At 43.3% G+C, this 27,012-nt stretch overlaps 2 protein-coding genes across 2 annotated transcripts in view; both read left to right on the top strand.

Annotated features, from left to right (window-relative positions):
- Nucleotides 1-10,401, top strand: part of CATIP (ciliogenesis associated TTC17 interacting protein) — a 33,356-nt gene extending 22,955 nt beyond the window's left edge. Inside the window, exons 4-10 of the mRNA XM_066621294.1 lie at nucleotides 80-135; nucleotides 2,521-2,607; nucleotides 5,969-6,139; nucleotides 7,124-7,248; nucleotides 9,015-9,091; nucleotides 9,429-9,517; nucleotides 10,189-10,401. Of these exons, the coding sequence (XP_066477391.1) occupies nucleotides 80-135; nucleotides 2,521-2,607; nucleotides 5,969-6,139; nucleotides 7,124-7,248; nucleotides 9,015-9,091; nucleotides 9,429-9,517; nucleotides 10,189-10,401 (818 nt within the window). The remainder of the gene's footprint in view (nucleotides 1-79; nucleotides 136-2,520; nucleotides 2,608-5,968; nucleotides 6,140-7,123; nucleotides 7,249-9,014; nucleotides 9,092-9,428; nucleotides 9,518-10,188) is intronic.
- Nucleotides 10,402-24,143: 13,742 nt separating this feature from the next.
- The window catches only part of SLC11A1 (solute carrier family 11 member 1), a 32,825-nt gene continuing 29,956 nt past the window's right edge, over nucleotides 24,144-27,012 (top strand). The window contains exon 1 of the mRNA XM_066631690.1: nucleotides 24,144-24,204. Coding sequence (XP_066487787.1) covers nucleotides 24,186-24,204 — 19 coding nt within the window. The 5' untranslated portion in view covers nucleotides 24,144-24,185. The remainder of the gene's footprint in view (nucleotides 24,205-27,012) is intronic.

The following is a 27,012-nucleotide window of genomic DNA, read 5'->3' as shown; positions in this document are numbered from 1 at the left end:
TGTTGGAATACTCTAAGAAAAAGTAAGCAGATGACATTAATAGTTGTTTGTTTTGATCCTTTACCCTTTTCTGCGTTAGGATTTGTAACAAAGCAACTGGAGACTCTGGAGCAGCACACAAAGGAAAGTTTGAGGGTAAGTATCTTGAGAGTTTTCCCTCTAGAGGGCAAGAAGGCAGAGCTCAAGAATATCTGCAACCTTGCCAAGATTTCTCTCTCCCAATAAATCAAATGCCACGTCCTGAGTGCAAAAATAAATGTGTTTCCAGGTAGCAGTGCTAGAGGCATCGAAATAGGAACAGGAAGTACCTCATAAAAGAAGTGTCCCAGCATCAGGTGTGGCACACCATTGCAGGATCAAACTTTTAGTAGTAAGTTCCACTATAGATTAGTGTGTTCCCTCATGTGGTCTGAAGGTGTTGGGCACACTGATTAAGTACACCTGACACTGCAGACTTTTCAGTCTGAAATGTCCCCTCCCCTTTAGAAGATACCACCCTATTTTCTTTGGCCATTGTTTTATCTCCACTCATGCAGGCCTTGTCTCTAATGTATGTTACTGAATGTAAGCTCTGTTCCTTGCAGTTCCACACCCAACCCTATCCAAAACATACCTCCCCCCAAAAAATATTTGGGTTGGGGGAAGGGAGAGGCTTCATTCCCCCTCCCCATTTGTATTTCTGTTTGCAACTCAAATCAGAGCCCTGGCTGAATAAGATCTGCTTTGGCTTCCTTACTGATACAAAGTCATCACATGCAGACATATGGGCAGCTCACTGATTTCCTTTCCATGAATGTGTGGAGGGGAAACTGGGATCATACCTTCTGGCTCCACCTATGATATCTAGGTCTTCAGCAGGTTGCTTGAAAATGGAGCCTTGTACAGTCAAATGTACATGGTTTCGGTCTGGGAGAGCCTACGTGGGTACAGCTATACTTTCATAGACTTCCCTTTCAGATATCCCACTGAATGTGTGGACTTTGGGGGGGGGGGTGGATTGACAGGCACATTCTTGCTTCCCCCTCCACACATTTGCTATATGCATACAGGGGAAACAAGTGAATAGGGCTGTAGATCATTCACACAGGAGGGAGGGCATGAGTAGGAAGTGAAAGAGAGAGGTAAGATCAGACTTGAGAATCTCAGACATTAGAACTGTTTCACTGAAAAGGAGAATAAATCTAAAGATATTTAGCTTATCCCATAATACAAGGGATAAAATGTAAGCAACAGGCTTAAAGCAAAGAATCACTTTTCTACTAGTACCTATGTGATGGGATGAAAAAATGTAATCTGAAGTCCCGGGTCAAAAAACAACATGTTCTTAATTCTAATTTTGGAATCTTCCTCACTTTGATAATGTGCATTACTATGATTCTCAAGTTATGCTTTTCCCATTCTGAATTTCACCATACAACCTCCAACCAATGTGGGAGAAGACAATCCTCCACCCACCTATGCTGGCCCACATCTACAGCAATTAGATAAATTCCAATTAGACAGCAATTAGATAAATTCCATGGTTCCTAACCTATCACTATTACCATCACTGTCCTCTCCCGCTCGCCAGTGAAACCGACATGGGTAAAAACCTCCCAGAATTTTATGGGGGGTCGCTGTGGGGCAGTAGGTTACCTGGTCACTGCTTTGTGTCTTTGCCTAAATTTAACTCTGAAGCCTCAAGGATAACCGAAAGCCCATCAATCTGGCTCAGTCCAGAATAAATCCTCTGTATAATTTCCTGAACCTTTCTCTTGCTGTATGGCACAATATCAAAGTAAATAAAGTATTCAGGAAATCCCAGGAGGCAGAATTGGTTCAAGGTGGGAACACTGTTGGGCACCCCAATCTATGCTGCCTCGGCACCCAGTGGAACAGCGGCGCCATAATGGCCGCCGCTGTATCCTGTGGGCATTGAGGCAGCCACCTGAATCTCCTTAGGAGAAGGAAGCATTTGCTCCTTTCTTACCTTGTGTAACACCACCACAGCTTTAAAGGGTCTCCTCAGATCTGTGCCCGCTGTTGAGTAGGCGCACAACCAAGGAAGCCCATGTAGGGCTTCCTGGCCAGGGAGGGAGCACGGGGTACAGTGGCAGAGGCTGCAACCATCTCTGCCCCCCTCCCAGCCCAATCCTCCCCTGCCCCTGCTCTGCCTAATTCCGCCTTCCCTCCCCCTCTGCCCCCAAAAACCTCCCCGCCGAATGGCAGCTTTACTAACCGCTGGGCCACTTCAGCATAATCTTCTTGGTGCTGAGGCCCAGCATTAAGTGGCAGTGGCCTCAGTGCTGATTGTCCACCAAAGCAGAAGTGCTTTATGATACTTTTGTGATGGCCAGGGCCAGAGCCAGAGCCAATGACAGCCGAAGAGTGCCAGCACTGAAGAGTATAAGATTGGCTCTGTAGCTTGTATTTATCCATAGGTTTCTGTTGCTCCAGAGGGAAAGGATTCCTATAGAAAGTTTATAGCTTTGGTCTGCGCAGGAATATGGAATGACTCATCATTTTATGCTTATTCTGAAGTTCAGGGATCATCCAATTGAAAACAGGACCCATTTGATGAAACGCCAAGAGCAGCTTTTTGTGCGCAAAGCCATGGTGGAAAGAGATGTGAGTAAAATGAGCTACACCTGAAGGTACTGAAGAAACAACACTTCCAATCCCCTCCCTCTCCAGTTTGTACAGAATCCCACTGGTGATTCACAGTACTGAATCTGATGTAACTTACCAGATTCCATAGCTGCCATCTTTTCCCAAGAAAGATAAGGATATTGATCATAACTCACCCAACTGGTTATAATCAAGACAGTTGTATTGATATAGGTTATTAATAAATGGCTTTGTACAACTCACTCTTTCATAGCCTAACTTATCTAGCAGAGTGCTTGGAAGGTTCAGATTTACAGAGCACTAGTACCCTAGAAGGTGACTTAAGTGACAGGTAATACTAAAAGCTGGATTTTTTTTAACACCCCACTGGGTAAGCTGAAGCAGTAGAAAAAGACCACAGACACAAATTGTCACTGAAATGCAATCTGTCTAGGGCCGTCCTCACCTCTGTTCCTCATGGACTGTCCTGCGGAGCTTCTGATAGTTGGTGGTCTTTGCGATAGCCTGACTGGACCCGTTGGCAGGCAGCGTGGGCACAGCACCCCCACCTGGAACAACAACACAGTCATTGCTGGGCCTGCTGAGTGAGCCCAGCTAGCTAATGCAGACTGCCCAATGCAGCAACCACTCCCAGGCTCACTTTGAGACACCTGGGTTGCGGAGGTCCCCACTCCTGCCAGATAACGGGCTGATGATGAGGCCACACAGCTGCAGCAGAGCTGGCAGGACAACCAGATAGGGAGAGGAGGCTCCCTGTGGAGCCTGTGAAGGGAACAACACTTACACCAGGGCAAGGGCAGGCAGGGGGAGGGTGGAGACCAAAGCTTATATATAAAGATTCCCCAGCAGCTGATGAGAAACTCAATAAAGGGAAGCTATCCGCCCTGGGAGGGTGGCTGCCTGTGATTCCTAGGAGGAGGAAACTGGGTGGTTTAACTTCCTCTTTTGGCCACTTCTGAGGCTGCTTGGGCTCCTCTTTGCACTCCTGAGCAAGGTCCTCAATCTCCACCCTGGACGCCTCTCCCTTGCTGTCAGCAGTGTCCTCAGCCAAGTAGCTAGCAACAGTGGCCTTCAGCTGCTCACACTGTACAGCATCAAATGGTTTATTGACTTAGGGAAGAGATAAAAAGGCATATGTAATTAATGGAGCATAGAAAGACGCTAAATAAAAATGAAATTGACAAAGCAACCAACACAAAATCAACGAAGTAATATATATATAAATGTAAATCAAGCTATGCAATACAGCATAACCAAATAACACTATTCTGCAAAAACCTCCCTAAACTCCCCCTACCCTGTACCTAGAGTTTTTCAGGTTGCAATCCCAAACACTTCCCACAGAAAACAAACCCCACTGAATAGAATGAGATTTGGCCTTGAGCAATCCTATATTGTACAGGATTGTGGGCCCAATCCTATTCAACTTTCCAGCCCAGGTGCAGCTGCAGTGCAGCCCCTAGGGGAGAGAACAAGTGTTCCCTTACCTTGTGGAGGCCTCCATAAATACCCTCCCACCACAGGACGCAACGCACACCCCATTGGCACCATCACACCAGAGCTGGAAAGTTGGATAGTATTAGGGGTTCCCTAATTTAATCCATAATAAGCCATCCCCAAGAAGTTAAAAGGAAAAAAAATCAAATTCATAGCTACCACACTTGCTTGAATCTCTCAAGACTGATTGGTGAAGATGCAGAAAGATCCTTTAGGAAAAAAGATTTTTTATTTGAATTATACATTGTCTTTCTCCCCAAAGGGCACCCTTACAAAAACATCAAAATACATATAACAAACTATAAAATACATAAAAATAAATATATAATAAAACTAACAGCAAGCAGCAACTATAAAAACCATCAGTCAGTACTTAAAAAAAAAACAAACACCTCCGAACACCAATTTGCAACCAGATAACATACCCATAAAGATACCCTTTTGGTATCAGAAGACCTTTTGAAGGAGGAAAGTCTTTAGGCCTCACTGGAAGCCTTCTAAAGAAGGAGCAGTTCTCAACCCAATGGGGAGGGAATTCTATAGGACAGATGCCAGTACCAAGAAGGCTCTATTTCTGATCGCCATCCCCCTAGCCTCTCTCAGTGGTTGCACATCCAAGAGGGGCCCCCTCAGATGACTGGCCAGATTATATGGAAGGAGGCGTTCTCTCAAAAGTAACTGCAGAATGAAAGTTAACCCACAGACTTCTTGAGAGAAATGGTTCTTATAGAAAAAGAGAGAAAAAAGCTATTGCAAAAGACAGAAAAAGAAATCTATGAATAAAATAAATCCAGAATGGGAGGGAAAAACAAAAGGAAAAGCACCTCTTTTCCTTCTATGGATACACCATTCTTGTACTCCTTTTCCTCAACTTCACATTCCATTTTGTGCAAGTTGAGTGTCTTCTCCTATTTAGAATCTATTTATTCCACACTGTGTACAAGGGTCTATCAATTACAGGAAGGAGCCCATGTTGGGCACCATTTCCCCTCAATAAAACCCTCCTTTGCTTTCAGTATCACTTTAAAAGTCTCAACTATGTTTGGTTTTCTCTGTGAAGCTGAACCATTTTATTAGTCACTGCCTTGCCTCATGATATCAACGTCCACTTTCTGAATGGTCCTGTTGTTCAGGAAGAAACCACTATCTGTGTTTTACTCTCACGCTACTCAGGCAGTCTCATTTGTGCCAACTTCAGCTTTCTTGGAAGAAGAAAAAAGTCTTCATCATCCAGCCTGAATATGTATCTAGTTCATTCTTCTGCTCAGGAAATTAGTCCACCTTGAAGGCATTAATTAACACATCCAGGGACTTTCCAGAACCAGACTAAAATACTATTAAAAAAATTAAAAAAAAATTATTATATCTTGCCTTTTCTTCCCAATGGAACTCAAAGTGGAGTAGATGGGGTCCTAGGAAGCCCCTTATCCAGCCAACGTCCAGACCCCAACTGCTAAGCTGAGCACGCCTTCAAATCATGCCCTGGGATGTAGCATTTATACAGCAGATCACAAAGTGCTTCTCAGTAAACCTTACAACAGCTCTGTTAAGTAGGCCAGTATTATTGTTCCCATACTGCAGCTATGCCCAGTCATGCTGACATAAAGTCACCTAGTGAATGTGTTTGATATGGGATTTGAACCAAGGATTTCTTAGCTCATGTTCTTTGCCCCTGTGCTGCATCTGCTCTTATCAGCTCTCAGAGGACAGCAAGATCATGGTCTCCCGTTCTGATCTGCTGAGTCAGGAATAGTTTGACCTATCTGAAGGTCCAGGAGAACACCTATATTTCTCATTCCTTTTTCTCCAGAACGATTGACTAAGCAGTTGGTGAAGGATCTATTCCCCTTCCTCTCTCCCACAGGAAGAGATCAACGTTGACTGTTTCTCTTATAAATGGAGCAAACTACCTGGCCTAGTCTCAGAGTCTGCCAACCTCTTACTTCTGCGGGTGATGGCCAGGAGGCAGTCTGTGCCACAGAATGCGACCTTCCTGTCCTTTGACAACGACCATCACATGTGCACCTCTGCCTACGTAAGTGTGGCTAGTAGATCCAAGAACCACATGACCATGGGGCAGTTAAGGCACCTCAGGCGACTTGGCAATCTGCAAGAAAGCTTGTCTCTGCACTTTCTTGCTCCACCTGTCTAAATATCCCCATTTGGGCATACTTGACTCTGACCCTTATTCAGCTCTTCCTCAATGAATAGCCATGCAGTTGGCAGTTGTAGGAAAATAAAGTGATTAGGAAGGGTGCCATGAGCCATGGGGTAGAAGGACAAGGAGCTGTGAAGCAAGACTGTGCATGGTGATGGTGGGTAGAAATGGAGCCTAGATTGTATCCAGGTGTCTATTCATCTAGGGCCGGGGTGCCCAAACCCCGGCCCTGGGGCCACTTGTGGCCCTCAAGGCCTCTCAATGTGTCCCTCAGGGAGCCCCCAGTCTCCAATGAGTCTCTGGCCCTCCAGAGATTTGTTGGAGCCATGCTGGCCTGACGCAACTGCTCTTAGTGTGAGGGCGACTGTTTGACCACTTTCGTGAGCTGTGGGATGAGGGCTCCCTCCACTGCTTACGGTTTCACGTCTGTGATGCAATAGCAACAGCAAAGGAAAGGCCAACCTTGCTTTGTGCAAGGCCTTTTATAGGCCTTGAGCTATTGCAAGACCTTCATTAATTCATGTAAGTTCATCTTTAATATATTAATTTATGTAAACATATGTAAATTTATTCAAATTTTAAATGTAAGTTAATTCTTTTTTCCCTGGCCCCCGACAGTGTCAGAGAGACGATGTGGCCCTCCTGCCAAAAACTTTGGACACCCCTGATCTAGGGTCAGTAGCCTTATGTTGATAGAATATTCAAGCAAAGGTAGATGAGCCAACTTTTTCCAAAGTGGACCAAAATATACAGTTCAGCTACTAAAGTTATCTATCTGCTCCCTGTGGAAACCAGGACATTGCAACCTCAGGCTCAGCACCATGCCCCTGCTCCAAACCTTTTTCATCACTCTCTTCTCAGAATGCCCTGGGGTTCCAGAAGCAGCAGGTGGGCAAAGAGGAAGTGGATGTGTTTGTGATCGAGAGAGCCGTGCACTCAGTGACAGATGTCCCTATGGCCTGGCAGTTCTGCTTCCTGTCAGATGGGTAAGGAGGAGCAAGTGCCTGTGTAATCTCTTGTGCCCAGCTGTTCCCTGCAGACAGTGTAATTAACTTTGTCTGCCCCATTATATCCACAAAACTCTATTCTGTAGCTTTCCTACTTGTGTGTTCCTTGGTCCTCTGTGCAGTTTCCTGGTTTTCTTTGAACAGCAAAGCATTTAAAGTTAATTGTTTACTGGAAGAAATATCCTGAGTTCCTACAAACTAGCCTATTAATATAACCTAGTTTCCACTTGCATAGGCTATGTGATTTCAACCTGCCTTCCCTCTCTATACACCCTGTCCCAACCTTACATAAGGCAGTTACAATAAAATGTACCATATATTCGAACCCACATAAAAAATGAGGAAAGATGGAATGCGGGTGTTTCTTGGGAGTCTTTCTAGACCCTTAAAAAAAAATGTCAGCTGTTTTCGCCTTCTGCTAATTTCTAATACCACAGAACTTCTGAATGGATAGTAGCTCTCATTATTCTTTCCATGACTGCTGCCTCCGCTGAACAGTTTAGAAGCCGAACTGACAGGTCCTTTCCCAGACAGTGCTTGTAGTACTTAAAGAACTGCCCTGAGGCCCTGAGAAAAGATGCAGCCTCTCTATTCCTGGCCAGTTCTTCCTTTGATTCCTTTGCCATGGCTTCTCGCAACCCACATCTTCCCTCACCTGCTGTGCTAAGCAAGGCTGTCATTTCAGCAGGTAGAAGTTACTGCTGGAAGCAAGAGACACAGTGGCTGCATCCTTTCTTGGTTGCTTTGAGCTCTTAAAGATTTATGCAGTGTCTCTGGGTGAGTTGTTGGCGACTCGGCCTGGATGTGAGAGGGGGTGGAATGGAAAATATTTGCACACTGATGGAAGGGAAGGTTACGACTCCTACTACAGTGCTAGTTTTCTTTTCAAAGTGGGGGAGGGGTCAGATGGATAAGGAAGAATATTTTGCATCTTTGATGCTTACAAACACACACTTTCCAGTTGATTATTTTGTAGAAATGGTATATGTCACAGCAGAGGGGAGTTCTCATTCATGACTGCGGCTTACTTCATGATGGTCCATTCCTGAAGACATCTTTATGCAGCCACAGGCCTTCTGCCCAGTGGCGTCAATAGTTTGTCACCTGGTACGGGAGGCCAATGCACCACCCCCATGATGGACCTCCTCCCATGCAGTGGGTGGGGCAACAAACCGGGTGGTGGGTGTGGTGACATACATCACTCCACCCCCACTGGTGCACATCGAATGGTGTATAACATGATGGTATAATTCCTACATACCGTGATTTTAGCGATTTTGGTTACTAGTGGTGTCACCCCTCCCGGGTATCACCTTACTAACACCTTATTGATTCCATGCTGTGTCATAATAACTTCTTATTGACTCTTCGAACAATCAGTCTTATTCGTCTGTTTTGAATTAAGCAAATGTACTTTTTGTTACATAAGACAGTTGCATTTTTGTTTTCTGGTTTTTAGGCCATAACTTTTAATAGAACGGAGATATGTTACTCCAGTTTTTTAATTGCATTCTGCTGTAAATTACACATTGAATGGTGTATATGATGGTATTATTCCTAATAACTGCAATTTTAGCCACTAGTGGTGTCACCCACTGGTGTGCATCACCCCCCTGCGCACGTCACCCGGTGCAGACTGCACCCCCCTAGTGACACCATTGCTCCTGCCTTACTCTTTCAGTTCTCCCAGACAGATACAGAAGAATCCAACCAATTGGTTTTGTTCTATTGTCTCCTTCATCCAGGCATTTATCTCGTCGCATCCAGGTTGGATCCCCAGCCATCATGGTGATCCTGAAGATGCCCATTCTGATTGAGACAGGTATTAGAGGAATCTGTGCACTATCCCAGCCATGTTCTTGCATGTACTTCCCTCTCCAGACATTTAGGAATAGTCATCAGATCAGTGGGAAGTGGGACATTTGGTGGTTGAGGGAATATTTGTTGGCACTTGCTTTGGGCAGCAACTGAAAGTAAATCAGCTGAGTCAAACAAGATGACAGGAATAATTTTCTCTTTCATGTGGGCATCTATTACACATGCCCGATCCTAACAGAGAACATGCATTCATTACACTCAGAAGGCATGGCCTCTGTAAGAGCATTCATAGTGGTCAATAACTCCTATATTCCTAACAGTTCAATTTCTTTCCTTCCCAGATGAACCAGATCCCCGTCCAACCTTTGAAAAAATGCCCCTGGAATGGGAAGAGGATGTGGAGCTGTATTCTCTATTCTTAGACAAAAAAGTGAGCTATGAAGATTAAGGACAAAGTAATAACTGGAGGCTTCCCACACATGTTGCACATGGTGCAAAAGGCCAAACTACACATGATGCAGGAGGTCTGTGATCAGATCTCCCAGTGTTTTTACAGCCAAAGAGGGCTCCAAATTGGATCAGACCAGAGGGGCTGGGGAAGAGGGGAGGTCAACTCTTCCCTCCCACTTGTGTTTTCCCCATCTAAATCCCAAGTTGCTCTTTACCCTCGGGGTGGGGGAAACAGGTATCCATGTCATAGGAGACTTTTTTTTTTTTTAAGTGAAGTGTCTGATTATCCTGGGACCTGTTCCCTTGTAGGCATGTTTAGAATTGCTCTCTTTGTGGAGAATGGCAGCGAGAACTTCACATGTCTACGGTTTGTTGCATAGTATAGGGTTGGAGGGAAAGCATAGTAATAACAGGGCATGATTGAGCCAAGAATGCTAGTGAGATGGGATAGGGATAATGGAGCAAAGCAGCCAAAAGTTGGGTGCCATGTTGTGTGTGTGCTGGGCATGCTAAGGCTTTGGCACTTTGTGAGATGGAAGTTGGTGCGCCTGTGCTGGAAGGGTAGGCCATTACCTGGGGACATTCTTGTCCCCAGTATTGTATCCCAGTTGGAGTCACTTTTCTAATCAGGATTGGGTTTCCTGCCCTCAGGAAGAGCTGCAAGCAAGCCATGCCACCTATGTGCGGCGCCATCCAGAGCTCAGTGCCCTGCTGGCAGATTTTCTACAGCTGCTGCTTCTGCGCAAACCAGATGATGTTGTTACCTTTGCCGCTGAGTTCTTTGCTCCCTTTTCAGCCCAGCGCCCACCAGGCAGATCCTTTCAGTCATCTGACAAGCCTAGCCCCTTTCGCGGTCATACATAATTGACCAACAGGATAATAAAGATCCAGGAAATGACTCTGGGACTTGGAGAATTTTTTATGCAAGCTGCTGTGAGGCTTTTTGCACAGTGGGGTAGTTGTTGGTCCTTGTATCATGGGTGGCAGAGGATCAATTTTTGGTCTGTTGTTCCTCCAAAGGATGTTGGAGTCTTGATATGGATAAGACCTGTAAGCTTTTTCCATGCAGACCACAGCTGAACTTGTGAGGCTGCAAGTGGAGAAGCAAGGGAATCCTCTGGCTGAGAGATTTTTTTTTTTTAAGAGAGGCCTTTTCTTCTTAAAAACCAAGCTTTATAACTCTTTCTAATTTTTAGTTTTGGTTTTAAGCAGCTAAATAACAAAAAATGGAAATCAATTTCACCGAACCCTCAGGAGCAAGTTTTCTGAAACTCAGGAGGCTGCAGAGGAAAGGGAAAAATCACTCCTCTCCCATTGCATAAAGGAATGGGAAACAAAAGAAACTCTTAAGATACAGCCTGCTATTAATATACAACAAATTTTTATCAGACTAAGGGCACAATCCTAACCCCTTATGTCTGTACTTTCCAGCACTGGCATAGTGGTGCCAGTGGGTCATGTGCTGCATCCTGCAGTTGGGTGTCACTCATGGAGGTCTCCTCACAGTCAGGGAATGTTTGTTCCCTTACCTCAGAGCTGCATTGCTCTTAAGTCAGTGCTGGAAAGCACTGACATAAGGAGTTAGGAATCCGCCCAGAAAGGACAACACCCATGACTGCAATTGCCCTGAAAAACTAGAGGTATGGATGCACAAAAATGACCACTAAATGGTGAAAACTGCACTTCTAGGAAAAATCTTCTGTATCTTAGCCAAATTTCAAAGTGATCAGATAAGAAATTGCTATCTTATTGCTCTTACCATGTGGAGCCTGAAAATTTTCATGAAGTAGAGACCTGTCTTATCATTGTTACCCCTTTGTGTGCCGTGCACATATAATTACTATTAATATACTTTATCAAAAGTAGTTCAAACTTCATTGTTAAGACTGTTTTGTTGTTGGTAGTTCACTGCTGTATTTAATTAACCGATTATTTTCATCTATTAGGAAAAACTTGTACAGAAGTCCCAAAACACCAGTAAACCGTTTTATTTTGCATATTTAATAATATTTTAAGTATTTTAATTGTCAGTCTAGTGGAGGAGAAGAAATTGTAATAAGAAAATACTGGCTCCAAACACTTGTACTCAGATGCAGTTAACAGCCCAGACCTAGGCATTTCTATTCCCATTGAGGTCAACTCTTCATACTCGCAAATCAGTGTTTGTAGGATTGCTGCGTAAAACAACTTTTTAAGGTAATAGTAATTGTGGTTCAACTACTTTTAAAATAATTCACAGCCATCACTGGAAGGGCTGTGGGTAAGGAAAAGGGAAACCACAAAGTTGCACAGCAAAACCAAATATAGCAGATGTCGTAGCCTTCACTAGTACTCCTACTTTAGGAATTGGCAACTGGATGCCCCAAAGTCAAACCCAGCCCTCTGAAGAGTAATGAGTTGTATACTCATACTCCAGACAGTCTGAAGGTAAGAGGCTAGGTAGAGTAAGCAGTGCTTATTGTGTTGCAGTGAAACTTGCTTTTAGTCCATTGTGTGGACTGGGGACCAATATCCCTTTGACTGGGGCTGGAGACATAAAATAGTTGTGTTTTTTCCCCTTAACTGGAGATATTACTGAGTCATCATTGCCTGTGAGATTCACACTCATCTGACCAGGACAACAGTGGGATGAGGGCACATATCGCAGTCAGTGATGGTCTCTATCATGTCAGTTCTTGGAACTCTGCAAAAAGTTATTGTCTGGTTCTGACCCAAGTGGCCTTTCTGTGAAAGCAGTTGCTGACCAGAGACCTTTCATGAAGATGTAGTTGGAACTTTTCTGAATGTGTTTATACCTCAAGTGAGTGGTAAGAGCTTACCTACAGTCTCTGCCTTCATCCCTCAAATTCATAATCTTTCCCCTTTGGGACTGACCATTGGATTCATATGGTTAGAGAGGGTGATGGCTTAAGAACTGGAAGGAATTATTTGGGAAATATCCCACTTTATTGCTCCCTCTTCTTCCTGGTAATAAACACCCATCTCAAATTACCTCAAGTCTGCAAGATCAGTGGAACCAAATTATTCAAGAAGAGACTACAAAGCAGACTATGATGAAGTCTAGAAAAATCTGTCCAAGCTGGGCAAATAGACAGCAAAATGGGAAATGAGATATACTGTAAGTACAATACATGCAAATAATGCCTATTGGAGCAATGAAACCAAATTCATATGTGTGCTGATGGGATCTGAATTGGCTGTGGCTATAGGAAATAGATACTGAGATTGTGATAGACAGCTCTGTAAATGTGGCTCAATATGCAGATTAAGCAAAAAGGGTAAATCCAGTGTTTAGAAACTCAGTATATTGAAAATATAGCTGTCGATTATCACAATGATTTCATATAAAAATGCCTTTGTAAAAAAAATGTGGTATGGTTGTATTGGGAATACAATTCTAAATGATTGGTTGCTCCCTTAGGAACCTGCTTGCTCTTTGAGACCTTTCTGCAAGTGGTTCTGCCCTTAGCTTTTCAGCTGGTGAACATTCTCTGTGTTGGCACCCCAGCTCTAGAATTCCCTTCCTAGGGGGTTTGTCTGACATCCACTTTGTTGAGTTTTAAGCATCAGGTTAAGTGAGATTTATTCAATGACATTGTTTTATTCACTGCTGCTTTAGGAGCAAGACTACATATTACGTTAAATGCACTAGTATATAGGATTCACTTTACCGAAGAGTTACAGTTGTTTTAGACCACAAGAAAATCAGGAAAACCACATTTACACGGCAGCTTCCCCACCTCAAAAAGGGTATAACATAACAGCATAAATAAATAAATTGGAGCACCTAACCTATGAAAAAAACACACACTAAAACATTTGGGGCTTTCTAAATTTGAAAAATAATGAATGATGATTTCATGGAAGAACACAAGTAAGATTTATAAGAATATTCCCAACAAGGAGATAATGACTCAAGTTAGATTTTTTCCTGTCTTCTCATAATACTAAAACTCTGAAATTATCCACTAAAATGGATTAGCAGAAGAGTCATAACAGACAAGAGGAAGTACTATTTCACACACAGCATAGAGCTAACATGCAATTCACCCACAGGGTGTGGTGGTGGCATCTCTCTCATATGGTTTTGAAAAAGCTAGACAAATTCATACAGGACAAGTCTATCAGTAGCTCCTAGGCAAGATGCCTAACTGAACCTCCGGGTCCAGAAGCAGTGCATCTCTGAATATCAGACATTGGAGACAAACAAAGGAGGAAGGCCATTGACTTCAAGCTGAGCTTCCATACTTCCCTAGCTGCAAGTGCACTTGAGTGCAAGTTCAGAAAAAGACACCAGTACATTGCAGACAAATAAGGCAAACCAGTCCTTTCCATTCATTACCTGGGGACTGAAACTGCCTTAATCTCCCCCTTTGCTGATCAAGCAACCCACTGCATTTTCTTGAGGAAACCACCTTTACAAGGGTGCAGAATCTCTCCTCTGACCCAATTTAGGATACACAGTTCAGGATGAGTTCAGTGCACCTTGGGCTTGCTGGAGAAATGCTTCCCCTCATGCCTGCCTCCTTGCGTGGGGCTTTGGCCCCAACTCCCTCGTGAAAGACAACTCATCAAAACCAGATGATAATTCAGCATCATGTGCCTGCACAAGTCAGGACATGAGTAAGAAGTTTTGCAACTCTGTACTTTCTTTCTGAGGAGTGTACAGGGTCCTTCAGAGCAAATACATCCCTTTTGAAAAGATGCAATGGGCACCCGATGGGTAATGGGCAAAGTATGCATAACTTTAACAACCCAACCCCATTTATAGCTACTCAGAACAAAGTAATTCATTTCAATGGAGCCGGCTTCAATTCAGTCTTTAAGTTTGTGCCATTGACTGTGTTGTATGCATGTGAGAATGAGCAAGTTGGCAAAAGACTTTTAGGGCCTTTTCAATGTCTGGTGGACTACAAAATAATGCCTTCGCCTACATTTATACACCCATCCTACAACCAGAGGCCTGCCTGCATCCAAAGAATTGGCTGATTTGTTCAATAATGTTAGTAAAATAAATACCTGAAGGTCTGTCATATGGAAGAAGGAGACAAATTTGTTCTCAGTTCCCTCTGAGAGTAGAACTAGATTCAAGGGGTACAAACTGCAAGAGAGAAGATTCTTCTCTCCTCTGCAAGAGGAGATTCAGGAAGAAATTCCTGGCGGTAAGGGTGGTTTGGCAGTGGGACAGATTGCTGAGGGAAGTTGTGGATTCTCCAGCCCTGGAGATTTTCAAGCAGAAACTCGACAGGCACTTGCTGGAGATGCTCCTTGCTGCCACAAACAGGAGGTTAGACTAGATGACCTTGTGGGTCCCTTCCAACTCTATGATTCTATAATATTACATTTACTTACATAATACCATCAGGGAATACGGCACTTAACATAGGAACGTATGGGCAAACAAACTGCAGAAGGAGGAGAAGCAATGGAGGCAAATAGGTGAACAGAAATGGGCATCCCTCACCCATCGGCTGTCTTGGCCTCATGGGTGGGCCGACCCTGTTAACGGTCTTTAGCTAACCAGGGAGCAGAGCTTTCCCAAGGTGCTCTCTGTCTAGGCTTCCCAGGCTTGGGTGGTGTCAGCAAAAACCATCTTGTTCCCCAGTAAATCCCAGTTTGGAGAGGAGGAAGGGGAAGAGTATGGGCGAAAGAGCCATCTAGGCATTGTGCCCATTTTGCCTTCTGCCTCTTCCAGCTTATCTGGAGTTCTTCTCAGAAATGACTAATACAGTCATCACATTTCTAAGTGTGAGGAAATCTGGAGAATGTCCCTGAGTAATATACATCAACACTTCCTCCTAGAAGCAGTATCTTCACACCAGAGGAAATGAGTGAGGAGAATGTGGCATTCCCTCCCTTTTGAACTGAGATCTGCCCCCTTTTCTGCTAGCCTTCAAGTATGGATGAAAAACTTTTCTTTTTTGTTTGACCTTTTTGTTATAGAATGGTCTGAGTGTGCGATTTGGAATGTCAGTTTGTATATTGTTGCTACTTACTGAGTGTTGTTTGTGCTGCTTGTATGGTTCTTACTGTGTTACAAAACGTAGTGGGTTCCATTGTAGGGAGAGGAAGGTGGGGTAAAAATAATCATTTAAATAAATGTACAGTATTTGTAAGGTTGTCAGGTGATATAGAAGGGAAATAATTGCCTGATCTACTTCTGTGCCTTTAATAGCAGCTTAGGCTGCAGTCCTATTTGGACTTACATGAGAGAAAGTTCTATTGAACTCAGTGGGACTTCTGAGTACTTACTTCTGCATAGAGTTGTGCAATTATTAATCTGCAGAAATCAGAAAGTGAAACTTTTGATGACAGAGAGAAGCATTATCCTCGGTTAATATCTACACATCCAGCTACTGCTAGAGGCAAAGAAGAAAGAAACCAATAACCTTATGTATGAAAATTATTTTGACCCACTGCTATTCCCTCTTGGATATCAAAGGAGTAGGAAAGCCTTCTCCCCTAAACTTCAGATTTTGTTTTGTTTTGTATTTGCATTTTTGTTATTCAAATTTTTAAAAAAATCTACATTGGCTGGAATGTCAGTTTTATTTAAAAACTGCTCTGGTACTCCATCTGTACCATTACAACATTCACAAGTGACAAACTCTAGTCTAGACCAAAAAGTGTTCATAGTAGGGCTGCAAGGTTTAGTCAACAAAACCTTTAACTGGCTTATCAGTTCAGCCCCCTTGCAATTGCTGGGACTGCCAGCTAAGGACACACTTGTTAGGTCATTGTGCTTCTGGGGTGTGTACTTGTAACAGAGAGTGAAAAATGAAAATATTAAAGATGGCGCTTCTGATGATGAACTGTGACCTCTGTTAATCTGTATATTATCTTACACTTTTCTCAATCTGTACTAGTTACCCACAGGGCGCAATGGTAATAATAATAATAATAATAATAATAATAATAATAATAATAATAATAATAACTTTATTTTTACCCTGCCTTTCTCCCCGAAGGGACTCAAGGCGGCTTACAACATATTAAAAACATAATTTAAAAACAAATAAAAACATATTAACACATCATAAAAAAACAGCAGTCAGAGTAAAAAAAAATAGGTAAAAAGAGCATAGAGCAGCAGCAAGTCATAAAAGAATCAGGTCTGTAAAAAATATTAAAAGATGTTAAAAAGATGTTAAAAGGCCGAGAACTCAGAAGGCCTGTTTAAACAGAAGGGTCTTCAGGCCTTGCCGAAAGGTCTCAAGAGAGGGAGCCATTCTTAAGTCAAGGGGAAGGGAGTTCCATAGCGTTGGTGCCACTACTGAGAAGGCCCTATTTCTTGCAGCCGCCCCACGTACCTCCCTGGGCAGCGACACTTGTAAAAAGGCCTTCTCTGATGACCTAAGAGGACGAGCCGGATTGTACGGGAGCAGGCGATCTCTAAGATACCCTGGTCCAGAGCAGTATAGGGCTTTAAAGGTCAATACCAGCACCTTGAATTGGGCCCGGAAACAAATGGGCAGCCAGTGCAGCCACTGGAGAAGCGGACTGACAGAGTCGAACCGCCTACCTCCAGTAACCACACGGGCCGCCGCATTCTGCACTAGTTGCAGTTTCCGAACCGTCTTCAAGGGCAGCCCCACATAGAGCGCGTTACAGTAATCTAATCTCGATGTCACCGAGGCATGGATCACCGTGGCCAGGTCTGCACGATCCAAGTACGGCCGCAGCTGGTGCACCAGCCGAAGCTGAGCGAAGGGCCCCCTTGCCCCAGCCGCCACCTGGGAATCCAGGAGCAGCTGCGAGTCCAGGTGGACCCCCAAGCTGCGGACCTGCTCCTTCAGAGGGAGTGCAACCCCATTCAGCGTAAGCCGATAGTCCAGCACCTGCATCCAGTTACCTGATAGTCCAGTTACCTGATAAGGTAACCCCTTATGTCAGTGCTTTCCAGCACTGACATAAGGGCAATGCAGCTCTGAGATCAGGGAACAAACATTCCCTTACTTTGAAGAGGCCTCCGTGAGTGACACCCAACTGCAGGATGCAGCACATGTCCCATTGGCACTGCTATGCCAGTGCTGGAAAGCGCCCACACTGAGGTTTTGGAAATTTGCAAATTCAATTAAATTGAAATGATCAATCAATCAATCAATTAGTTAAAGGTAGGTAACTGGTCAGTGTTAATTATACTTCCATTTTCATGCAGTACTAACTGTACACTAATAGAAGTCAGTTTTACAAAACTGCTCAACTACTAATAAATACAAAGATATGAAGCTTTCTTATTCTGTATCAAACCATTGAGCCATCTTGCCAAATATTGGCTGCAGTGGATGGCAACTGCTCTCTGGGTTTTCAGACAAAGGGGGATATTTCTGAGTTCTCCTGCTGCTCATCATTTTTTGAACAGAGATGGGGCTTGACTGAACTAGCAGGCTTTAAAATATGTATGCTACTGCAGTGTTATAGAACGCTTCCCTAGTAAAGTGCATCAAAAAAATTCACAAGGAACAGGCACAAGAATCACGGTATCAATTTAGATTGAATTTATTTAAGAGGCCCTATCTTAAGAAAAAACCCTGAACACTTTTCTTAAAGAGAAAGTGAAATCCTTGCACGTGCACAGAGAGAGAGAGAGAGAGAGCGCAAATGGCAAAGAAAGACACAAGATGAAGGGACAGCCCAAGACCTCCCAATATCTGTGACAACACCCCAATACTTTACCCCTTTCCCACTGCCTGCTGTAGCTTGATACTGTCCTCCACACTTCCTTTTCCACTTAGTTCCCCCTTCCTTTTTAAATCCAGGGAGTGGGAGGAGAAAGAGGAGTAGGGGTGGGCAGACAGATGGAGGAATACCCCCCACCAGTGCACCCCCTGTGATGACCACTGCAGAGAAAAAGAGAGATGTTTCTAGCAGAACTGGGCTGCAGCCTTGGGGAGCTTCCCAAATTGCTCTCTGGGGAATCCTTTGCCTTGTAGGAGTGCAGGTTTGCATCTATAGTATTTATTCCCTGCTTGAGTCACCTGCTGACCCAAATGGACACTGCCCTGAGAGAAACCTGCCCTGAGAGAGTGGCCAACCCAATCAATGGCAATGGTTAAGGAGGCAGTGAGCCATGGGACTCACTATGTTTTTAGGGGAGGCTTAGATGTAACCGTGCATGAGCTACCTATAACTTAGCAGGTGTGAAAACCACAGAGACAGCTCAAACTAGTAGAAGCTTGAAAACAACTTTGAGTGACACTAGTGACAGGATGTACTGAAAGATATCACACTTGGTGTAAAACTGTAAAGGTACTAGTTTAAAATGCTCTGGGCCCTTGAGTTTGCTCCCAAGAGCCAGCTTGCATGCATTGCTTAATAAAATCCTCTTGATTCCTTCTACCTTTGGTGTTGCTAATTGAACTCAGTGGCACTAGGACAGGACTACACAGCCATTTGGCTGAACTGGCACCTCAGTACCACAAGGTAGTGGACAGGGTACAACACTTGTACATTCCAAATAAAGCACATATAAAGGTTTCACAACAAGTCTCAGTTCTCTCTCAACCAAGGGAATATCAAGTCTAAGTATCTTGCACTCTGACAGATCTCTACTGTGAAGTCAGAAACCTTAGCATTGCCTCTGAAATCTTTGGTCAAAACTTTTCCATCTTTCATGGTAACAAGGAACACTGCTTCTATTTTTGAGGCATATTCATGCAGTCCCATAAGATGCAATCACATAAACACACTGAAGGGGAATGCATGTTTTGCTAGACTGCCAAGTTTTTCCTAAAATATTTGGAGCTGTTCCATGAACTTATTCAAAGACTGCAGCTCCATTCACTATCAAGTTCCCACTTGCTGTTATTCCAAGATGCTCAAACAATTGTGCACATGTGATTAAAGATGTCACCATTGCAAGGGCATCAAACTCAGATGCATAGTGTCATGTTTAATAAAATGCATATCTTAACAGTTTCCTGCCACTGCTCAGCATTTTCTCAGGATCAGCTCATCGGACAATTGCGTAATGCTTGTGTTGTGTACATCTATAACTTTGCTTCCTAATTCCACACACTCAACAGTAAAGTTAGTAATACTGTACTTGGTTGCTTCTTTTGCTAAGAGTTCAGTGCTTTATACAATACCAGCAACAATCATAGGCTCAAAACATTGTACTGAACTTCTGTGTTCATTACGATAACATCCAGATTGACATTGTTATAGAGAATACAGAGCTTGAATGCATGGTTTTGAGCACATGATCACTGATGGCATTATACGAAGCAGGACTTTGCTGTTATGTAGTCTTCAATCCACACACAAGCATGGATGTTTGCAGGAAAATCAAAAGTTTTACAGAGCAGCAAGGGGACAATTCCAGCACTTACCGTAGAATGCATTCTGTTCCAACAATTCAACCAACCTTGACCAGTTCCATTTTCTGTGATATAGCGCATTCCATCAGGGTGAAATACCAACTGGCCAGAATATTATAGAATGTTGGACCATCCTTACATTTCTAACCATGTAGTCCAATGCATACCTACTCAGAAAAAAGCTCCATTGAGTTCAAATGAACTTACTTCCGGGTAAGTGTGTACAGGATCGCAAGTCCGCTATAAATCCTCAGTAGGCTTATTGAGATTGCTACTCCAGGCCTGGCTATACCCTGGATAAGCATCCATCCATAACAGCCTGAGAAATGAAATTATAAATTAAAGAAATAAGGTTTCTACACAAGATAGAAGACTTCATACTTTGACTGAATTTTCTAGAAATCACATCTTTAAGGTTCTTAGGTGCGGTAAATGTGCTATTCTGAAAGAGTTACAGATTGAGTCACCCGTTCCATCTCTTACTTGGGACTTCCTCAGTGGAATATGTTGTGACCTTGTACTGTACTTACACATTGCACTAGACTCAGAAGTCTACAGCAACTTCCTCCAAATGGCCAGACCAGCCTGCTGCAATTCTACTGTGCAATGGTACCATCAACAGCAGTCGCTCCACCCCCTGTAGTTCCACCACAAGGAGCCCTACCCGTGTACTGCAGCAAAAGAAAGCTGTCACATGACAGCTGAACTAAATTCATCCTTTTCAGGCAGATGAGGAATGGGCATCCTGGCCCACAGGTGTACACATTTGGTCCCTGTTGCATATATGCAACATTGGGCAGAAATGATGGTCTGATCATCACCTTAACAGACTGACAAACAATGTGATTTCCATGGCACGTGTGGCTCTGCAACATACTTAAAAACTCATCTAAATCCGTGCACAAAACAGCCACACCAGTAACTTTCTTCAGATGGTGTTACCAGAGGAAGGGCTATTGTGTGAGAGGGCAGGCAGGAGTGTGCTGTTAACCACTTACCTATGCAGTTGTGTTTTCTGACCATGCCCAGGACATCCCCACGTTCAGTGTTTTGTCTGCACAGTCCAGGGAATGCATCAGAATGGGTGATGAGCATGGCAAGCTGATGGTCTTCTACCTGTTCCCTCATGTGATGGTTTTTCCCCTGATAATAACATTTGAAGAGGGCTAGTATCGGTTTACCATGGCTACAAAAGCTGTCATATGGCAGGCTCTGTCCAAATATACATTCTGAATTCTTTTTATTCTGAATTGTTACTGCTTGCTTTTTGGTTTTGGTCTGGAAAATTAAAAATATTTAGTAAAAACAATAAATTAATATATATATATATATATATATATATATATATATACAAGAGTCTTTATATTGTCCATGGATCTGAAAAAAGACATCAAGCACAATTCAAGCCCAGAAAAAGAAAAGTGATCACACAGCATGTAGGAAAAAGGATTGATGAGACAGAAAATTTCTTCACCTCCCAGTGAAGGAAATAGAATGTGCACACTTCCTTATAAGTCTCTAAGATCAAGCAGACCTTTGTACTTTATTGACTGTAAGGAAGTAGTTACATTCGAAGACCAGAACAAAAAACAAAACTTCTACTCTGGTCTTCCAATTTACCGGTAACCAATATTAACCAATAAAGATATACAGTTTTCAAAAAAATATAATTCATCCAAGCCTTACCTATCAGGCATAGCTGTACACCCAGTCATTGCTTTGAGATTACATGTTTAAATAGAGAGATCCTAAGTTATGTTCAACAAAAGTTGCAGGGACAGGCGACTGTAAGGATGTTGTGAAATGCATGCCAAATGACACTGTAAACTAGGCTTGTCATCCCTCCAGGACTGGCCTGGAATCTCCAGGAAGCAATTCTGGAGTTTTTAACAGAACCTTACATGGAGGGGGGGGGGGAGTTCAGGAATACCTTCAATCAGAGTTGACAATCCAGTTATAAACTTGAGCTCAGTAAGAATCACAGCTTGCATTGTCCTAGAATCAAAACTGTTTTAGAAATTGCAAATCTGACAAATTTGGAGATGGTTTGTCACCACCATCTTTCGGTTGTCCCCAAGCCCAACCCAACATCATCCATCCTGAGCTACATCATATTGCAGGAGTTACTCAAAACCTGCAGCATGCTGGGAAATTCCTGCAGTGACATAGAGAATCACTGCACTGCAGTTAGAAAAAGTGAATAATTTTGTGAAATATCAGCCAGCCAGTTAGAAGCCACTTTATGGGAGTGACTAGTGTTGGGTTTGGATGTGGAGAACCAAAATTCAGCACTTTTCAGATAAATTCACCCTGATCAAAAAGAACATGCAAAAACAGGGGCTTGGAATTGCACAGTTTGCCACCTACAATTCCACTCCAGCATCCAGACATGTTTCTGTCCATGGATATGTTATCTGAAGGGAACTACAATCTCTGAGCTTATCATAGGGGTTGTTGTGAGGATTAAACAAGATTACTCTTTGAACACTGCCCTGACTCCTTGGTGTAATAAAGAGGACCTATCAAATATGATCAATGTGTATGCACAACAGTTTCATAATGTGAATTTCAATTTCTTATTCTTGGAGCTCAGAGTAGGCTGGACATGGGACGCGTGCATCTGCATTGTCACAGTCATTCCAGACAGGTTAGCACAGGTCTAGATTGCTTTGGGTCACCAGGAATGCTGGCAGGATTCTCTGAGATGTGATGCTGTATTTACTGCAAGATTTTCCCCTGGAGCCACTGAAGCTATTAAGCCATGGCCAGGTCAGATTATACTGAGCCCAGAATATAGCATTCAGCTGTACGGGAGTGGGTACAGTACAATTCAAGTGATTCAATCTTGTGTGTGTGTGTGTGTGTGTGTGTGTGTGTGTGTGTGTGTGTTGAAGCTTCGACAGGAAAGAAGAGCCCAGCATAAGTTCAGGCTGTGGTTCTAAGAACATTAAAAGCACAAGCTTATGCACGTCTGCTCAGAAGTAACCCCACTGAATTCAAGGGGACTTCCTCTAAGGTAGCTGTACATAAGATTGCAATCTTCATTGGCTAGCTGTTAACTCTTCACTTGAAGATCTACCTGTCATGCAACTGTTAAAAGCCCAGGGCCCCTACCAGAAAAATGTTGGCAACCTGCTGTGTGTGTGTGTGGGGGGGGGGGGATTTGCAAATCTGCACATTTAATCAAGAAGAGCACAGACTAGTTCTACATTAACAACCCATCTTCAGGTTTTTGCAAATTCTCCATCCTGCAAGGATGTGCTTGCTTTAAGATTGCCATATTTTCAATCAGCCTTCTTTTGTACCTCTAACAACCTGGCTGGTTGGCAACCTTCAGTCTCGAGAGACTATGGTATAAGCCTACAGCACCCAGTATTCCAAGGTGGTCTCCCATCCAAGTACTAACCAGGCCTGACCCTGCTTAGCTTCCAAGATCAGACAAGATCAGGAATGTGCAGGGTAACAGTTGCAAAAATCTGCAGATGAAGCTCCCCCCCCCCCCAATGGTTGTTAAGAGGTGGTAAAACTCATCCATTTATTTAAATCACCTGTACCCCACTCCTTATTAAAACACTTCCAGAAGGGCTTACATAACATCAAACCAGGGGAAACCAGTGCAATAGGGTGTGTATCTACATCAAGATAAGCTGGACTTGCTTCTTTTCTTCTCCACCTCCTCCCCAAAGGAATCTATTTATGCCAACAAAACATGGGTATTTTTGTGGCCACTGAGGGGGAGGGCACAGTCCAAGCTTCATAGGCTTCATGTTGGTATGTCAAGCTATTTAAGGCACAGGAGCAGGGCTGGGGAGGAAAAGTGGCAACACTTTCTAAATCATGAATCTAAATCTTAAAGTGGCACCTCTCTAAAGCATGAATCAGGAAATTATGGGTTTTCTAGAAGCGCATTTAAGAAAATTCATTTTGCATGGTTGCCCTAGAAGTTAGAGAGACCCCAATGCAAAGAAAGTTCTCCTGGGATCTTGCTGATCTGCGCTCCTACCAACTTTTTTAAAGGGACAAATAAATATTTTTTTCTTCCTCCTTGACAGGTAGATTTACTCCGGATATGGGGTAGGGAAAATATCTGCAGCAGCAGCAGCATCTGATATTTTCTGAGGTCAAGAAGAAAAAGACGAACACTTCCTTCTTTGGCTTCCTTATACGATCTCGAACAGAACAGGCTGAATTCATTGTCAAGATCTGATCTCCGGAGGCGGCAGCTTTGAGCTCGTGTGGGCTGCTTGGCTCCAGCGTTCATCCCACTCCGGGGCTCCCTCTGTTTTGGTATCTGTTCTAAAGAAAACTCTGGCTGGAAAGACCTTCTGAATGGGACCACACGAATCAGGTGGGGCTTCTTTTTTCCTCGCTCAGCTCTTTCCCTCCTGATTCCCTAAAACAGCAATCCACCTTCCCACTGATGCACTGTGACTTTTCAATGCTCCCCTTTTCCTTGCACACCCACGTGGTCTTCTAAGGGACCCCCCAAAATAGACTTCCATTTCCCGGATAGGTTCCACCGGTTGTCTTTGAACTAGCTCAGTATTGTACCTGTATTAAGGCTGCCTCCCGTTTTCCCTTTTGTGTCTTTAATCAGCTGCTTGTGTGACCGGCAGGGATAGAGATCCAGCTTTCCCTGCACCTCTCTGCCCCTCAGTGGCTGGGAAGTCTGTGCCACTAGATTTATGAATACCACCCAGTTAAAGCCACAGGCACTCTGCCTGCAAAAAAAGGTGGCAACAGTATGGTATTTAATACTACTTGGAGATCATTTGAATGAATGAAGATTTCAGGCTCATTACTCTACGATTAAATGGCACAGATGAGTACAAATGCCCTTGAAAACTGGTCGTAAAATCCTGTATATGAGTACATTTTACCTACATTGATCGTATAAATATACAGTAATACCCTGCTAACTGGGTAAGGGGCACTTTTTCAAGTGGTTGCTTCTCTTTTATTTAGCAGGAGGAGAGTAACTGACCCTCCTCACCCCAGCAGTGACTTTTCTAGTGGCTGTCTGCTGGTGTTCTTTTGTATCTTTTTAGATTGTGAGCCCTTTTGGGACAGGGAGCCATTTAGTTATTTGATTTTTTTTTCCCTCTTAAAACTGCTTTGTGAACTTTTTATTGAAAAGTGGTATATAAACACTAATAATAATAATAATACTGTTGAGTTGATTGATCTGAAATATTTGAGCTTGAGCATTTTCCCTGCAATTGTAATTTGAATCTGCACTTGTGGTTGTAAATGCATAATTGATAGTTTGAGTTTATTTGGAATTAATTATGAATTATGTTGCCTTGAGAGGGATATTTTCCAAACCCGGGAACAAGAAGAGGATTTCAGTACTCCCTCTTCCTCATGTGCCTGTTCATTTAAGCTTTAGGTCCACAGGCAAGGTGTTGATATTATTACTGTTGTGTTGTATATCACACAGCACTTTTGTTTTTAGGTGCTTAAGAAATTATAATTGATGATGGTGCTCTTTGGTGCACTTCAGATTTTTCTTGATTGCCAGACCAAAGCTGTTCCTTTGTTCCCCCACTGAGTTAAGGGGATTACGGGCTATGAACGTTCCTTTCTGAATTCCTGAAGCCAGTGGGTTTACTTCAGTTTGCCATCGAGATTATTGCAATTTGACTGAGCTGGTTGAGGCAGGAGTTAAATCTTTCCTTGATAAAGATTTTACTGAACATGTTGGGAACATCAGTAAAAAACAAACATTGGTTCTGGCAACTGAGGTTTCAGGGTTTGGCTTGGTCCAGTGGGCCCTCTGATGGTCATGATTCCATGGCTGGTACTTGAGGTTGCTGACCTCTGATGCCATATATATATATATATATATATATATATATATATATATATATATATATATATATATATATATATATATATATAAGAGAGAGAGAGAGAGGTATCTAGGCACCTGAAAAAAAAACCATGTGAGAAAATCTGGTGACCAGTTACATCTCTGCAGCAGAAGTCTGTGTGAGTGGTTGGGTCTATATGGTTTCCTCAGAAGGGAGAGTGGCTGTAGCTGTCTGCTGAAGAAAGGAAATGGCCTTTAACATCCCATGGCAGCAGGGAAAGAGACAACTGTTGCTTCTCTGCTCCTGGCACTTACCCCCCCCCCACTTTATATCCTTGGTGCTTGCAGTGGCTAAATTGCTGGCTATAGCAGCATGGAAACTGCGGGGAGTGAGGACTCTCTACACATGCATTCAGGTGCCCGAGAGAGATGGACAAGCAATCCTGCTGTTGGTTTTAGTGATACGTGTTCATCAGCCCCTCTTTGCACATTTTTGGGATGTGTGTGCAGGCCTACTGACCCACAAGGTGAGGCTGTTTTGCATATTTGCATGGAACAGCAGTTGTCTGAATCGCCTCTCTACATGTGCTGCTGATATTACTTAGCACACCACATAGATTGGCTGTTCATGTGACCTAGCCCCCATGCAACAAGGCAAAACAACCCAGCATGTCATGAGCAAAGCGAGGCCAGTGGACAAAGTATTGTCCAAAACAGTATATACCAGTAGTTCTCAAACTTTTTAGCCTAGGGCCCACTTTTTAGAATGACAATTTGTCCGGGACCCACTGGAAGTGATGTCACTAACCTGGAAGTGATTTCATGGCTGAAAGTGACATCATCAAACTGGAAAAATTTTTAACAATCTTAGGCTGCAATCCTATCTGCAGCTACCCAGGAGTAAGTTCCACTGACTATTATTGTTAAAAGCATATACAGTACATTGCAGCCTGTTAAAAGTACAGATGTTCCCAAATGCAGTCACATACCATATTGGCAACAAGTCTAATAGGCTAAAAATAAAATGTTTAAATGAATGGGGACCCACCTGGTGGGTCCCGACCCACAGTCTGGGAAACAGCGGTATATACAGTCAGAGGGTAGAGGTTGCACAGGCACAGGGAAGGAATGGACAGTTGGAGCATCTGCTGCCTTTTCTCCTGCTTCAAAGGGATGTTAAAAGTAATCACTTTTCTCCATCTGATGGATCTGGCAATCCTTCTTGGGGACCTGGAAGCTTCTAGATGAACTAGAAAGTTGTGGGTTTTTTCCACCAATTTAATGGTTCTATCCTAGCAGAAGGGCCATGGCTATGATAGAGCATATGCTTTGCATTAGGAAGTC

Source organism: Tiliqua scincoides, chromosome 1 (assembly GCF_035046505.1).
Source record: "Tiliqua scincoides isolate rTilSci1 chromosome 1, rTilSci1.hap2, whole genome shotgun sequence".
In the NCBI taxonomy this organism is placed as follows: Eukaryota; Metazoa; Chordata; class Lepidosauria; order Squamata; family Scincidae; genus Tiliqua; species Tiliqua scincoides.
The sequence above is the reverse complement of the archived record's forward strand: the minus strand, read 5'-3'. Positions and strand labels throughout refer to the sequence as shown.